General features: G+C 56.0%; 1 protein-coding gene across 2 annotated transcripts in view; it reads right to left on the bottom strand.

The window, feature by feature from the left end:
• The window catches only part of SLC12A3 (solute carrier family 12 (sodium/chloride transporter), member 3), a 42,525-nt gene extending 32,547 nt beyond the window's left edge, over positions 1–9,978 (bottom strand). The window contains exons 1-8 of one of the 2 annotated variants that reach the window (XM_010861907.1): positions 9,674–9,978; positions 9,079–9,222; positions 7,605–7,680; positions 6,856–6,951; positions 6,415–6,554; positions 5,915–6,025; positions 4,782–4,893; positions 3,861–3,991 (exon numbers count right to left, since the gene is read on the bottom strand). In XM_010861907.1, the coding sequence (XP_010860209.1) occupies positions 3,861–3,991; positions 4,782–4,893; positions 5,915–6,025; positions 6,415–6,554; positions 6,856–6,951; positions 7,605–7,680; positions 9,079–9,222; positions 9,674–9,958 (1,095 nt within the window). In that variant the 5' untranslated portion in view covers positions 9,959–9,978. Of the gene's footprint in view, positions 1–3,860; positions 3,992–4,781; positions 4,894–5,914; positions 6,026–6,414; positions 6,555–6,855; positions 6,952–7,604; positions 7,681–9,078; positions 9,226–9,673 lie in introns of both variants that reach the window. The other variant, XM_010861906.1, reaches the window with a different exon arrangement.
• Between the last annotated feature and the right edge of the window lie 4,185 nt (positions 9,979–14,163).

The following is a 14,163-nucleotide window of genomic DNA, read 5'->3' on the forward strand; positions in this document are numbered from 1 at the left end:
GGGACCGTGACACTGTTCAAGTTCATGGACAAGTCAAAACAAAGCTGGCCATGGTCCAGCTCTCTGCCTCAAACACCGGGGGCCTGAGGTGGAACCCGTGGTCACTCTGTGATGATGAGGCCCTGAGGCCTGGCCCAAGGGAGGAGGTACAGTGGGATCTTGCCCACACAGGGCAGTTGGTGTGCCCACCACAGGGAGGACCACAGTGCACTGGGGAGCAAGGTGAGGAGACGCTGCCAGAACCCCAGAAGGCCTCATGGTGGAGGGTCGACTGAGGGCACTCTGAAGGTGCTGGGTGGGGAGGAAGGGGGTGGCAGGCCAGAGAGAAGTGGGAGCAGAGGTGCCGAGCTGAGGGAGGCTGGAGTCTCTGGAGCATCCTAGCTCTGAGGTCTCTGCTCTGCAGCTGTGGTCCAGCCAGCCCTGCCCTGAGAACCAGGAGGGCTCGCTAGGTCAAGCACACAGGGTCCCTGGGCCCAAGGCCAACAGACCAGGTCAACGTCCCATCTCACCTATGATGGGATGAATAGTGTCTCCAAAAATTCACATTTATCTAGAACCTTAGAATAGGGCCTTATGTGGAAATAGCATCTTTGCAAATGCAATTAGTTAAGATGAGGTCATACGGGATGAGGTGGGTCCTCCGTCCAATGACCTGGTCCTTGTAAGAGGAGGAGAGACCACAGAGACATGCAGAGGAAAGAAGGCCACTTGAGGACAGAGGCTGAGACTGGAGGGAGGCAGCTACAAGCTGAGGAGCCCTGGGATTGTTGGAAGCCTCTAGAAGCTGGGAAAGATTAAAGGCAGGAGGAGAAGTGGTCAAAGGACGAGATGGTTGGATGGCATCCCCAACTCAATGGACATGAGTTTGAGCAAAGTCCAGGAGATGGTGAAGAACAGGGAAGCCTGGTGTGCTGCCGTCCATTGGGTCGCAAAGAGTCGGACATGACTGAACGACTGAACAACAAAAGAAGTTGGAAGAGGCAGGGAAGGATTCTTCCCTAGAGCCTTCAGAGGAGCACAGACTCTACAGACACCTTTGTTTGGACTTTTGGCTCCTAGAACTGTGTGACAATAAATTTTCCCTGTCGTCAGTCACCAAGTGGGTGGTAATGCATTATAGCACCCATGGGAAGTGAATACACGAGGCCTCCATCCCGCCCTCACATCTTGGTCTGAAGTCTCAGAGCCCAGCTCACAGGTCAGGAGTATCTGGGTCCACATCCTGCCTAGCTCTTGCTGGCTGTGCACCTTAAGACCAGTCCCTTACCCTCTCTGGGCCTCAGCAGCCTCCCTACTCACCTGTGAAATGAGAGTAGGCTGGCACATAGCAAGTGCACAAGCCAGCTCACCAATGTGAGCGGTGAGGTGTGAGCTGTGTGGTCACACAGCCTGGCACAGATCCCACGGCAGTCACTAGGAAGTCCCTTGTCTCGGTCCCCATCTCCCCATCAGAAAATTGACTTCATAATAACGCTTTCCTTGGCTTTAGCACAGGGTGGTTGTGAAAAGGAGACCTCCCTGATACTGTGGTCATGAGACTGCTCTGTAACTGCTAAAGGGTTGGGGGATGCACGGGGTGAATGGAGACAATGACATCTTTGTCATCACCCCTTTAGGGCTCGGCTCCCATGTCACCTTCTCAGGGCTCTCTGGCCACCTTAGCCCCACCGCCGCCCCAGGGATTCCCTCCCTGCTTCTCTGCTTGCTTTCTCTCCCCATCACTCAGCCACCATCAGGCAAACTACACGTTTCACTTATTTATTTGCCGATTGTCTCCCCACGAGGCATGTGAGCTCCGTGAGGGTGGGAGTCTGTGTGTTTTGTTTACTGCTGTTTACTTCCTGTCCACAAGACACTGGCATCAAACCAGGGGCTCAAAAAATACTGGGTGAGTGATGAAGTTGTGATGAAGTTGAGCCTTCGGTATTCTAGAAACTTGGCATTCCAGCTCCTCTGCCCTCTGTGTGCAGGGCCCTGGGCAAGCCCCCGAGCCTCTCAGAGCTGGGTCTGCTCCTCTGTAACGTGGGGACAGTGAAGCTAGAAGACTATGGTGGCACCAAGGGTATTATTTGTAAAGAAGGAGGCACCCGGACTTCCCTGGTGGTCCAGTGGCTAAGACTCCGAGCTCCTAATGCAGGGGGCCTGGAATTGATCCCTGGTCAGGGATCTAGATCCCACGTGCCTCAGCTAAGGCCTGGAACAGCCAAATAAATAAATTAATTTAAAAAAAAAAAAAGGAAGGAGGCATTGTGCTGGCCACAAAATGACACTGACCTTGACAACTGGCCCTTGGCACTTCCTCTGGGCTGGGCACCGTGCTAGCAGATTACGTAAATTAGCACACTGAACCCTTCCTGCTCTGTGAAGACATGGCTGTGTGAGTCCCATTTTACAGCTGGGGAAGCTGAGGCCCAGAGAGGTTTTTAAGGGACTTGCATAAAGTCCCCACGAACAGGACTACTCTTTGCTGAGGACGTGCTGTCCCAAGGAATGGGCAAGGGGCCAGAGCCAGGAGGAAAGGGCCCCTTTAGGGCGTGAAGGCATTTAAGACAGAAGAAGGTACCCCTACCACCCCTAGCTCCGAAACAGCTGCTGGGCCCTGATGACTGCACACTGGGCTGGTCAGTAATCTAAGAAGCTTGATGAAGCATCTAGATAAATCCCCAGGCTGCGATTTCTACGACAGGGCTGGGAGAGGGAACCAGGCCACTGAGCACATGCCTGCGCTCTGCCTGGAGCTCAGGACAGGCAGACCAAGCCCCTGCTGGCCGCTGCCCAGAGAAGCGAGGGAAACGGCAAACACAGCCTCCCTCTGAATTCCAGAGCCAGGCTGCATTCGAGAATGCCTCCAACGCACGATTCTTAATTCATTCAAGAACGTGATCAGGGAGCACTTTCAAGCAGACCTGGAGGTGGAGGGTGAGGGTTCCCGGCACAGAGCCAGGCTCCTCTCTCTTCATCCCCACGTGTGTACCAGCTCCTTGGTTAACCCCTGCTGGAGAGGGCTCCGCCGGCACCAGCTTCACCTCCACCCAGAAGTGTTGCTGGAGCTCCTGCCACCTCAGCCCGCACGTCTCCCCGACTTTATTACATACTCAACTTCTGCTCTTACACTTCCCGTTTGCCATATCCCACCACTATCCACTCGACAAACAGGCACCAGGCACCTAGTGCTCCCCAGACTCGCAGCTGGGAATGGGGACACAGAGCGAACCCTCAGCTCTCCAGATGCGGGGGGACAGAGACGTAAGTGGCCTGGCACCCCTACCCTAGGGGAACTGTGACGCTGACAACAGGGCAGGGAGAGATGTCAGGATGGAGGTGTTAATCTGCAGGAGGGACAGATCTTTGCAAGGTGAAGAAACGAAGAGGGGGAGCCCCAGGTGGAGAGCACAGCAGAGGCAGCGGTGGGGAGGAGGAACAGGGGAACGGGGGCAAAGCAGTAGATCCTGAGGGCTGGGCAGGGGTCACGGAAACAGCAAAAGTTCCTGTGGGGCTGGGGCCTCCCAGCCCAAGACAAGGAGCCTGCCCGATCAGGATGGTGGAGGGCCCGGGGAGGCTGTGCCTGATTCTGTCTGAGTGTTGGAAGGTCAAGCTGGCTCAGTCTTCCCCTTAGGCTGGGAGTGCCAGGGTCAATGGAGGAGACCAGCCCATTTTGGGGGTGGCATTCAAGGCCTAGAGCGTTGTGGTGCCAGTAAACATCCTTGGAATTGAATGGCCTGAATGGGATGGATTTGGGCTGGTCTGGATTGAGTTGAGCTGAAGTTTAAAAGCTCTGGCCCTGGGGGCTCAGTGCCCAGCCCAGTAGGACATCCTGGGAGGAAGGAGCAGGAAGTGGGAGAGATGGACATCCTGCTCACCTTGAGGTCCCCAGAGATGTTGGCTCCTGCCAGGATACCTGTGGCCGAGGGGAAGAAGATGGAAAACATCCCGAAGAAGCTGCCGTCCATGCCTCTCCATTCAGGCACCAAGTTTTGGACAAAAATGTCCGCTGGAAAAATGAGGCCTAAGTCAGGGCCTCCTGGAAGGTCCGGCACCCCTTGCTGGGCCCAGCCAGGCAGGCAGGGGGCTCCCATGGCAGCTCGTGCCTCCCCGTGTAACTGAGCAGGATCCTACGAGGCCTTCCCAGAATAGACCCCTGCCCATGTCCTCTGCCTGCCTTTTGTCTGGTAGGGAGAAAACTTTAGTCAAAGACGAAATTTAATCAGAGAACTGAGAAGATGTAGAGAGAACGGAAAACAGTCAAGTAAGACAAAATAATAATAATTTAGCCATTAAACAAAGTACCTCCTCTTTTGCCACAAGGGCTGTAGATAATATTCTGAGCCAAATCCTTTCCAACTGTTCTGCAGCCACTGACACCCCCACCAGGTGGGAGAAGTTAACTGCATGCTGCCCACAAGTATGTAAACCCCAGACCAGCTGGAACCAGAAGGTTGATGATGCTGACTCCCGACCCACCTCACCACCAGCCAATCAGGAGAAGGTCCTCGAGCTGGTTACACCCCCACAGCCCCCTCCCTCTCCCTGTCTTTATAAACCTTTCCCTGAACGCCTTCAGGGAGTTTGGGTCTTTTAAGCATTAGCTGTCTTGAACTCTGCTTGGTGCCCTGCAATGAACATTGCACTTTCCATCACCACAACCAGTAGATGGGGTTTACTGCACACAGGCAAGTGGACACAAATTTGGCAAGGTAACAGAGCCCTCAGAATGGGCCAGATAGGTGGGGCAGACTGTCTCTATCTCCAGAGCCACAGGCGGGGCTCCAACCCACACGTACCTCGGTAGCTGAAGAAGCCTTTGGAGGCCTTCTCCTCGGATGGGGGGATCAGTGTCCCCACCAGATAGTTGGCGAACGAGACCATGATGACGAGGAAGAAGAGCACCTGGGCCTGGGGGGAGAGGAGCCTGGAGGTCAGACAGCCTGGCCCTGCCTGTTCAGGGAGCCCCAGCAGGGAAGAGCTTGCCCAGGTCCGTCACTCTCTCATTCATTCAACACCTATTATGCTGCAGCCAAGCTCCTGTCTTGCAGACAAATAAGGAAGGTGAATCTAGTGAATGAACGGGGGTGTCACGGGGACTGGGTTGGGGCTCCTTTAGCAGGGTGGCCTGGGAAGATGTCTTCAGGTTCCTAGAGGAGGAGGGCAAGGGAGCAGCAGCATGACAGGGGCATTAGCTTGCTGCGTTCAAGGAACGGGAGAAGACGTGGAGTTGGAGGTCAGAGGGTGAAGGTGAGGAGGGGATACAGGGCCATGCTCGCCAAGCCTGCCGCTGAGGCCTGACTTCTCTCCCCTTGTTTCATGCTGAACCTCTGATCTGGGGCTGGGCCCAGGTTCAGAGGATGCTCACATTTCCCTAGGCCCTGTTACAGTAAGGTGTGGCCATGGACTGCGTTCTGGCCAATGGGATATGAGCAGAAGGAATATGTATAACTGCCAGGCTGGGCCAGAAAAGTAAAGGGAGGGAGGACAGGGATTTTCTCCTTTTCACCCCCTTTCCCCTTCCTGGGGCTTCCCTGGTGGCGCAGTGGGAAAAAATCTGCCTGCCAATGCAGGAGACAGAAGATTTCATCCCTGGGCTGGGAAGATCCCCTGGAGGAGGAAATGGCTGCTGGCTGGGCTGTGGCCATGGAAGTGGGGGCCGTCACGGGCCAGGCAGATGAAGGCCGCACCCCAGGGGTGGAGAGGCCACAGGATGGAAGGAGCCTGGGTACCCCCCACACACCCTGCGGCCACACACCCGAGAGAGAAACAAACAACTCTGGCTTGAGGCTTCCTTCCTTGGGGTCTCTGTCACCCGGCAGAGCTCAGGACCCGGCTGATACACACAAGAGACGGAAGCAGGAGCAGGCCCCAGGACTCCGGCTTCTGCACTTGACCTTGCCCAGCCCCCTCTCCAACCTCCTGCCCTCACCTTGGACTCCCACTCCATGCCAGCAAGGGAGATGGCCAGCAGAACAGTGACGGTGACCACGCCGATGATGCGGATGTCATTGGTGGGGTCCACGATGGGCGAGCCATACTCCTGGGGGAGGGGACAGGCCAGGCTGCGTGCTGTCTCCACACACCCCACCCCTCCAGGCTCCTCCACCTTGATTTACCTCATTTATGGGTGTCTGCTCACAGGAACACACACACTCAACCCCCTTCCCTGCCAACAGGCCCTCCATAGCAACTGCTGCATGGGCCTGGCAATTTGGCCCTAAAGGCAACACGCACCCTGGAAGGTGGTTTCTGGGAATAGTCTTTATTTGCTGAGATCATCATAGTCACCTGCAGTTGTCAGACTGTGGCTTTGGTCCCTGATGGGAAAGCTGGGCAGAGAGAGGCAGGAAGGCCTGGCACAGATGGGGTGGGGGAGGATGCGGCAGGCCACCTGAGCTCCCTCTGCCCAGGCTCCCGCCCCTGCCTCACCTGGAGCAGGTCCCGCACAGTCTCTGCAAAGCCCACGGTGTGCATGGCCACGCCCACGGCATTGGCAAAAGCAAAAATGAGGCCAATGGAGCCGCCTAGCTCTGGGCCAAGACTCCGGGAGATGAGGAAGTAGGTGCCACCTGTAGGGGACAGAGTCAGGAGCCATGACACAAGAGGAATTGTCTGGCTGGGATGGACTTGGGGTAGGCAGAGCTGAGGCTGGGAGGAGGTGAGCATGGGACCCAGTGGTCCATGGGGGAGGAAAGACCCAAGGCCACCCCGTGGGTGTGGAGAGACTGCCCAAAGCCTACATCTGCAACCAGAAGAAGCATTCCCCATTTGGGCCGGGGTGGAGGGTAGGGAGTGGTTCAGAGATCTGCCCCCGGGGTGAAGACTCAGGGTCCTACCAGAGGAGGATCTGGGGGCTGGGGTGGGGCCTACCTGACTTGACCTTGCCGTTGGTGGAGATGGCAGAGATGGAGAGGCCCGTGATGGAGGTCACGGTGACCGAGAGCAGGATGATGATCCAGGTCAGGACTGTGGGGGCGGGGGTGTGATTGCCCCAAAACTCAGTCAGAGCATTTCCAGAATGAGAAGCCTGAGTCAGCCAACCGATTCACCACGGGACTTAAGTTACTTTCCTTCTCTGAGTTTCAGTGTTCTCATCTGAAAAACGGGTCTCTGTCTACCTCATGGTATATTCTGAAGAGCCAGGGAGTTGATAAGCCAATGTGTAAAGGATCTTAAGATATGGATGGGGAAGTATTTTTTTTTTTTAATAATAAATAATAGTTACCTCTTGCTGAGCACCTCTGGGTGCCAAACCCTCTGCCGTTTTACGCACATCAGAGGAACAGTTATTGCCACAATTTGCTAATGAGGAAACTAAGGCTCAGAGAGGTTAAATGCTTGTCCAAGGTCACACAGCATGCTACAGAACCAGCAGCTGCTCTGTCCTTAGTGAGAGGTCCTAACCCAGAAGCTCTGTGGGAGAAATTTGGCTCCAAGAGGTTGACTTCCTGAGGGCAAACTGAGCCAGGGAGAGCCCCCAGGCCTGCCGACCCACATGTAGTGCTCCTCGACCGCACTGCCCTGACCTCAGCCACTGCAGGGCCCCGGGGGCTCCATAACCCGAGTTCAAGCCTGGGAGGACCAGGCCCCTTCCCCCGCATGCCAGAGGCAGCACTTACCAATGCCCGCCTGGGCGGTAATCCAGGGGAGCCGCAGATACAGAATCACACCCCAGATATTGAGCATGCAGCGGATCTGGGAGGAGAGGGGCGTCAGAGGCCACCTGGGGGCCGGGTACCCCAAGATCAAACACATACATCCCTGTCCCCAGTCATGGCCCGGCATCAAGCACCTAGGGGACACCTGGGCTCTTTCTTTGCTTCACCCACTTGAGCGGGTACCCACTTCAGTGCCTCTCTGGTTCTATGGGGCAGGGAGGGGAGGGGTACCCAGAGACCCACCTGTCCCTCCCACCACTCTCCTGCCCTCCTTCCATCGAGGCCTGAGGATGGGCGGCAAGTCTAACCCCCTTCACCCCGCCCCAAGCCCAGGGTCCTGTGTCTGCCAGCCCCAGTCATGGCCCAGTGGCCAGCTGTTGGCCCACAGCCTGGCATTTAGGGAGAACTAGGCAAATGCCAGCTGAGCTGATGCCCCACATACAAGCAGAAGTCATGGCTCAGGTTGCTGTGATGTCAGCTTCCAAATTTAAAGCCAAGCTGGAGACCACAGCTGAGGCTGGAATTCCCACATGGGAGGGAGGTGGTGGTCTTTGGAGTGGGACAGGTGGCAATTACAAGTTCTGGAGATTTCTTTGTTCTTTTAGTCTTTAAAATTTTTAAATTTAATTTAAAAAAATTGAGGTATAGTTGATTTACAATATTGTATTACTTTCACATGTACAACAGAGTGATCCAAAATTTTAGGTCAGGAGATGGCGAAGGCCTGCATATGTGCTGAGGTACTGAATGGGGCCCACACAAGGCTCGGGGCACCAAGGGAGGAAAGGAGGCCAGACGCTGGATCTAGGGGGAGGGGTGACCATTCAGATGGAGAAAGGCACAGCCTGCAGAGAGTTGAAAGAGTTAAGGTCAGAACCCAGGCCTCCTGCCTCCCAGAGTGGGACTAAAGCTTTCTCCTAGACCTCATGTGGCCCCTCTGTAAAGTCCCATAAAGTCTTTCAAAGCCAAATTCATTAGATTGTTTGCTGTCTCAGTGGGACCTAACACGGCAAACCATCTCCTCATCGTGGAGAATGAGAGAACAGTTGTGGAATTGTGTGTTAGGTGCTGCCCTCTCGTGGCTCTTAGGGGGAAAAAGTTTCTCCCAATAACTCCAAGGCAGGCATTGATTCATGCACTTTATATCTATTAATTTGTTTAATGCTGATCATTTCATAGATGAAGAAAGAGAGGCATGGACAGGTCACACGATGAGTGGAGCAGTCAAACAGAGATCTACCCCAGGGCCAGGCCTCAGTCTCGGGGGGTAAATGGAGGTCAGGAAACAAAAAGGGAGAGAAAATCTGAGATTGCTTTGCAGATGGGGAAACTGGGTCGTGGGTCTGCCTTGACCACTGCCTAATGAGAGTCAGAGCTGAGTTTGAATGGAGCTCTGTCTCCCCAACCCCCATCCCTGGACGTTCCATCCACTCACCATCACCCCTTTGACCCAGCCAAAGCGCACGGGCTCCTCAGGGTTCTTCTCGCCATTGATACCTGCCTCATCCTCCACCAGCCCATCAGTCATCTCATGGCTGGGCCGGCTGTCAAAGGCAAGGGCATGCAGGTGGCTGCCTTCCTGCTGGGAGCCCAGAGACCATGGGTCAGGCAGGCCGAGGTCAGGACAATCCAGCTCCCTAGCTCCTCCACCATTCAGCCTCCGAGGAAGCACACCTAGTAAGCCCCCTCTCTGCTGCAGACCCTCCCTACCCCTCTTTCCTCATCTCCTTTAGGTGTGTGAAACCTCTCTAAACTACTGGGAATTCATTACTTCTCTGGGAAACCCTAGATTGCTTGACTGGGTTGCCAAAGACTGGGCAATAAACATTACAACATGTGCCCAGAGGCTTACAGCTCCCATGCCCACATTTCACATGGGCCTCTCAGCCCACGAGGAAGACCGTTCTTGTCTTCCATGGAGACCCCTCTGTGTCCCCATGACACAGATGACAGAGCTGAGGCTTAGAGAGGTTAGGTAACCGGTCGAGGTCACACAGCAGGAAGGTCTGCTCCTCTGGGATGGTGTTTACCTTAAGGAAGGAGTGCAGGTCGGCCAGCGTGGGCCGGACCTTTCGGGGCTCACCAGGCAGGGCGCTGTTGGCATAGTGCTCGTAGGCGGGCACCACATCGATAGTGTTGTAGCCAAAGGTGCGATTGTAGAAGGTATTGCCGTGGGTCAGGTGGCTGGGGTGGCTGCTGTCATAGGCGGCCGGTGGGGGGGGTTCTTCGCCCCCCAGCAATGTGCTGATGGTGAAGCGCCCACTGCACAGAGCAGGGTCCCTGGGCGCCTCCGACACTGGCAGCTCTGCCATCATGGGCTCTGGGCGTCAGGGGAGGGGTCCAGGGTCGACGGGGACACACAGGGTGGCTTTATAGGCTGGGTCCACAGCAGGGAGGAGACGGGGAGGTTGGCCCAAACCGCCCACAGCTGGTCAGCAAGGTCCCTGGACAGGGTGGGAGGCAGAGCACGTGCCCATTGCTGTCCTGCCCACCATCTGATCACAGAGATAGCAACTGGCCTTGGACTGGGAGCCGGGGCTGGCGCAGCCCCTGGGTCCTAGGGAGGCTCTCCTGAGTCTGGGGGCAGCAGACATCTGCAGCTGAATCCCAGGAAGGAGTGGACCCATAGGGACACTATGAGGGACCCCAGAGACAGCCTGATGACCCTCAGAAACTTGTGTCAGTTTTATTTACTTAGCATTTTGAATAGCTGGGTGGTGTGACATTTAAAACTGTGTGTGTGTGTGCTCACTCAGTCGTGTCCAACTCTTTGCGACCCCTTGGCCTATAGCCCACTAGGCTCCTCTCTTTATGGGATTTTCCAGGCAAGAATACTAGAATGGGTTGCCATTTCCTACTTGAGGGGATTCCCAACCCAGGGATCAAACCTCCATCTCTTGAATCTGCATTGGCAGGCAGAGTCCTTACTGCTGTGCCACCTGCAAAGCCCCATTTAAAACAATACACACACACATATATAAAAGGTTAGTCTCTCTTACTCAGACCCAAGTCTAATACGTCCTCCCAGAGGTTATCTCAGAATGTTTAAGCCCTTAGGTACCAGCAGCCCTAAGCAGAGTTCAGCAGGTCCCAGGTGTGATCTGCAGTTACCAGGGGACCAATGAGCCCCTGGGGCTTGTGGCTGCAAGACTCGTGGACACCGACCCCACGCACACCGCTTATAGGGCCACTGGGGTATGGAGCCCAAGGAGCCAGCCCTCACCCCCTACCCAAGAGCAACCAGCTCCCACGGCAGGCAGCGGGCCAGGCAGGCTTGTTTTGCCAGCATTCCTGAGGTCAACCTTTGAATGCACAGTGGCCATGAGGGCATCAGTCTGGTCACCAGAGACACAGAAGCCAAGGCAGGGTAGGGAGCTGAACTTTGAGTCAAAGAGGATGAAACAGAAGTAGCTCAGGGTTTGAAGAGATGAGTTAGTGTGGTGGATGATGCTCTGCCAGAAAAGGACATCCCCCAGCTGCTGGGAGGAGTCTCGGCATCTGCCCCTATGGGAATAGCCTTGCCTATGGCTAAACTCCCCCCTGGAGCTCTCCTCCAATGACGGGTGTGGGATGCAGAGGCCTGGTGCCCTGCCCCCGGCTGCAAAGGCCCACCCCAGCTCCAGAGGTCCCTGGGGTCAGCTGAGGCTTTGTCTCCACAGCAGCCCGTGGCTCCCTTTGCTTCTGTCCTGCTGCCTGTCTCCTCCCCACGCCAGCTGCCAGCGGGGTGAAGGCTCCGAGGTGAGGACTCCAGGGCCAGGACTCCGGGTCAGTTTTCCACCTTCCCTGCAGCCCCCACCCGACCTGCTAATTCCTCCTTCCCTCCCATGGGGCCTCAGGGCAGCGCTTACAGATCTTATCGGCCTCTCCATCAAGAGAGGCTGATTAAACTGCCACTTGACTGGTGAAAATCACAGCTGCCCAACACCCCCTCACACTGTCCCCGGAGCAGCTGTGGAAAATTCCTGATTAAGATCTCAGGAGAGGAAGTGGCCGGATTCCAGCAGCACCGGGGGCCCCTGCCGAGTGAGGGGCCACCGTTTTGCTGGGTGACCTTGAGAAAACCACTTCCTCTCCCCTTCGCCATTCCCAGGCCTGGGTCAGCTGCGAGGTTCCTCCCAGCACTGGAAGCATTTGCTGTTTCAAGAAGCCTTCCCCATTGCCCTCCCCCATCCCTACATCTCTCTAGGGTGGGGTGGGATTTAAGCAGGACCCCCCGAAAGGCGTATCAGTCGGAGAATTGAAGGGACTGTTGGAACTCTGTGTCCCAAGTCACAGACCCCCCACCCACCCACCAAGAAGGGGGCTTCCTACCCTTGAGTGGGCATCTATCACTTTGAGAAATGTTCACAGGGGCACTCTTCTTGATGGGGGCACAGCATGGTCACACACGACTCCTGCCTTCCAGGGGTCTGAGACCTGGGAGAGGGAGTCACAGGACCCCTGAGCAAAGCCCTGGGATGTGGCCGCGGGGGCCATCAGGCTCCCTTCTCAGTCGTCAGTTGATCCGGGGCTCTGAGCAGGTTGCCTGGTCTTGTTGAACCTTTGCCATCAGTAGCCACGTGGAAGCGACATCCACGCCAGTGCGGCTCTCACTCACCCAAGGGCCCCTGTCCTCTCCTGCTTCTCGGAGGAGGGAGAATGGGGCAACAAAGGAACAGGAAAGACCACTGCTGGGAAACTCCCTGGGCACAGGGGGCTGAGACGGGGAGGCAGGAGGGCCTGTGTCTTCACGGCCTCAGAGGCGCCTCAGTCTTTATGCACCAGAACCTGCATTCACAGCCTAGCCTGGCAGACGAACCAGCAAGGAGATGCAGCAACCGGCTGGTAGAACAGGGAGGCTGCCCCAGAAGAGAGGGGAGCTGGGAGGGGAGATGTAGGCAGGGATGGAGGGGGTTCAGGGACGTGGGACCCAGGAAAGCGTGATCGGTGGAAGGGACCAGCCCGTGGGATTAGAGCTCGTGGAACTGGGGGGAGGCGGAGGGGAGAAGGGGTGGTAGATGAGGCTGAAAGGGGTCCGATTATTTCTCCAGTCACACACATTTATTGAGTGCCTACTGCATACCATGCCATGTGCTAGGCAAAGGAGGTACCACAGGGAACAAGACAAAGGCCCTGCCCTCCTGGAGCTCACATTCTAGTGGGAGAGACAGACAAGCAGTACACAAGCAATCATTACAGTACATTCAGTGGTAAGTGTTATGAAGAGAACATTTTTTTTGTTGTTGTTTTTCTAAAGGAGGGGCATTTAGGCTTCTCTGAGAATGAGAAATTTGAGCTGAGCTCCAACAGTAACGGGGAGCCACCTGTAAGTGAGCAGATGTGAGCACAGGGGTTCCAGACAGAGGAGAGATCATGTGCAAAGGCCCTGGGAGGAGTGTGGTTGGGGCTTCCAGATGGCGAGGAGCCTAGGATGGCAGGAGCCAAGGAACCGAGGAGATGGGTTTGAGACATGGAAGCGGGGACACCAGGCCTTAAAAGCTGGGGTTAGAAGCTTCATGTTCTGTGATGGGCAGATTTATACTTCTCAAACGTCACTTTGGCCATTGTGTGGAGACTGGATGTAGGGAAGCAGAGTTAGCCCAGTGGGGCCACTGTGGGTACACGAAAGTGGCTGGGCAGTAGCTGTGGATGACAAGGTCGTGAGAAGCACTGGGAGTCGAGACACACGCTCAAGGCAAAGCCGACAGAACCAGCACACGGATTCATGTAGGAACAGGGAGGACTCTGTGTGGGAAAGGTGGTGTCATTTCTGAGTAGGGAAACCCGGTAAGGAGGACTTGAACGCCAGGGTAGGAGCCTGGCCTTCGTCCTTGGGAAATCAATGTTCACCTGCTTCTGGAAAGCTGGTGGGGGGCATAATGAATGGTATGTGAGCAGTGCCAGGAAGAAAAACAGGGCCAGGGAGAGCCAGGAGGGGTTATGGCAACAGTTAGGCAAGAACAGACAGCTGCCCAGCTCCGAACCCCTGACTGCACACACACTTCAGTCTCACTGAGCCTCTGACAGATGCTGACTCTGTGGCCCCCACTGGGGATTCTATGGGCCTGGGGCCCAAAGTGGGTGAGGGGTTGGCATCAGTATTCTCGGAAAGCTCTCCAGGTGGTCCTGAGGGGCAGTCAGACTGAGACCCAGTGAGTTAAAGAGAACAATCTTTCACACACAGCCTGTCCGCCCCCACCCCACCCCCATGTCTCCGTCCGCCCAGGTCCCACGAGGCTCGCCTGGAGAGGATGGGTATGATGCAACCCTGGTGTCGTGAAATAGCCGGGTAAGAGGATGCGCTGCTCGTCGGCCTGATTCACAACACCAGCTGCAGCAACGATACCAGAACTCGGGCGCGCTTCCTCCTCTGGCTGGTGCTCCGAGGCTTCAAGGCAGCGATGACGGGCCTGTGCAAACGCCCTCCCTGAGCCACGGCTGCCCTGGACCAGTGCCATGCAGAGGCCTAGGGCTGCCAACAAAGCAGGCTGGGTCCCTGCCCCCCAGGGGGTGCACAGACTTGAGGTGAGGAAGTGGGGAC

This window comes from Bison bison, unplaced genomic scaffold (assembly GCF_000754665.1).
Source record: "Bison bison bison isolate TAMUID 2011002044 unplaced genomic scaffold, Bison_UMD1.0 scf7180017864473, whole genome shotgun sequence".
In the NCBI taxonomy this organism is placed as follows: Eukaryota; Metazoa; Chordata; class Mammalia; order Artiodactyla; family Bovidae; genus Bison; species Bison bison.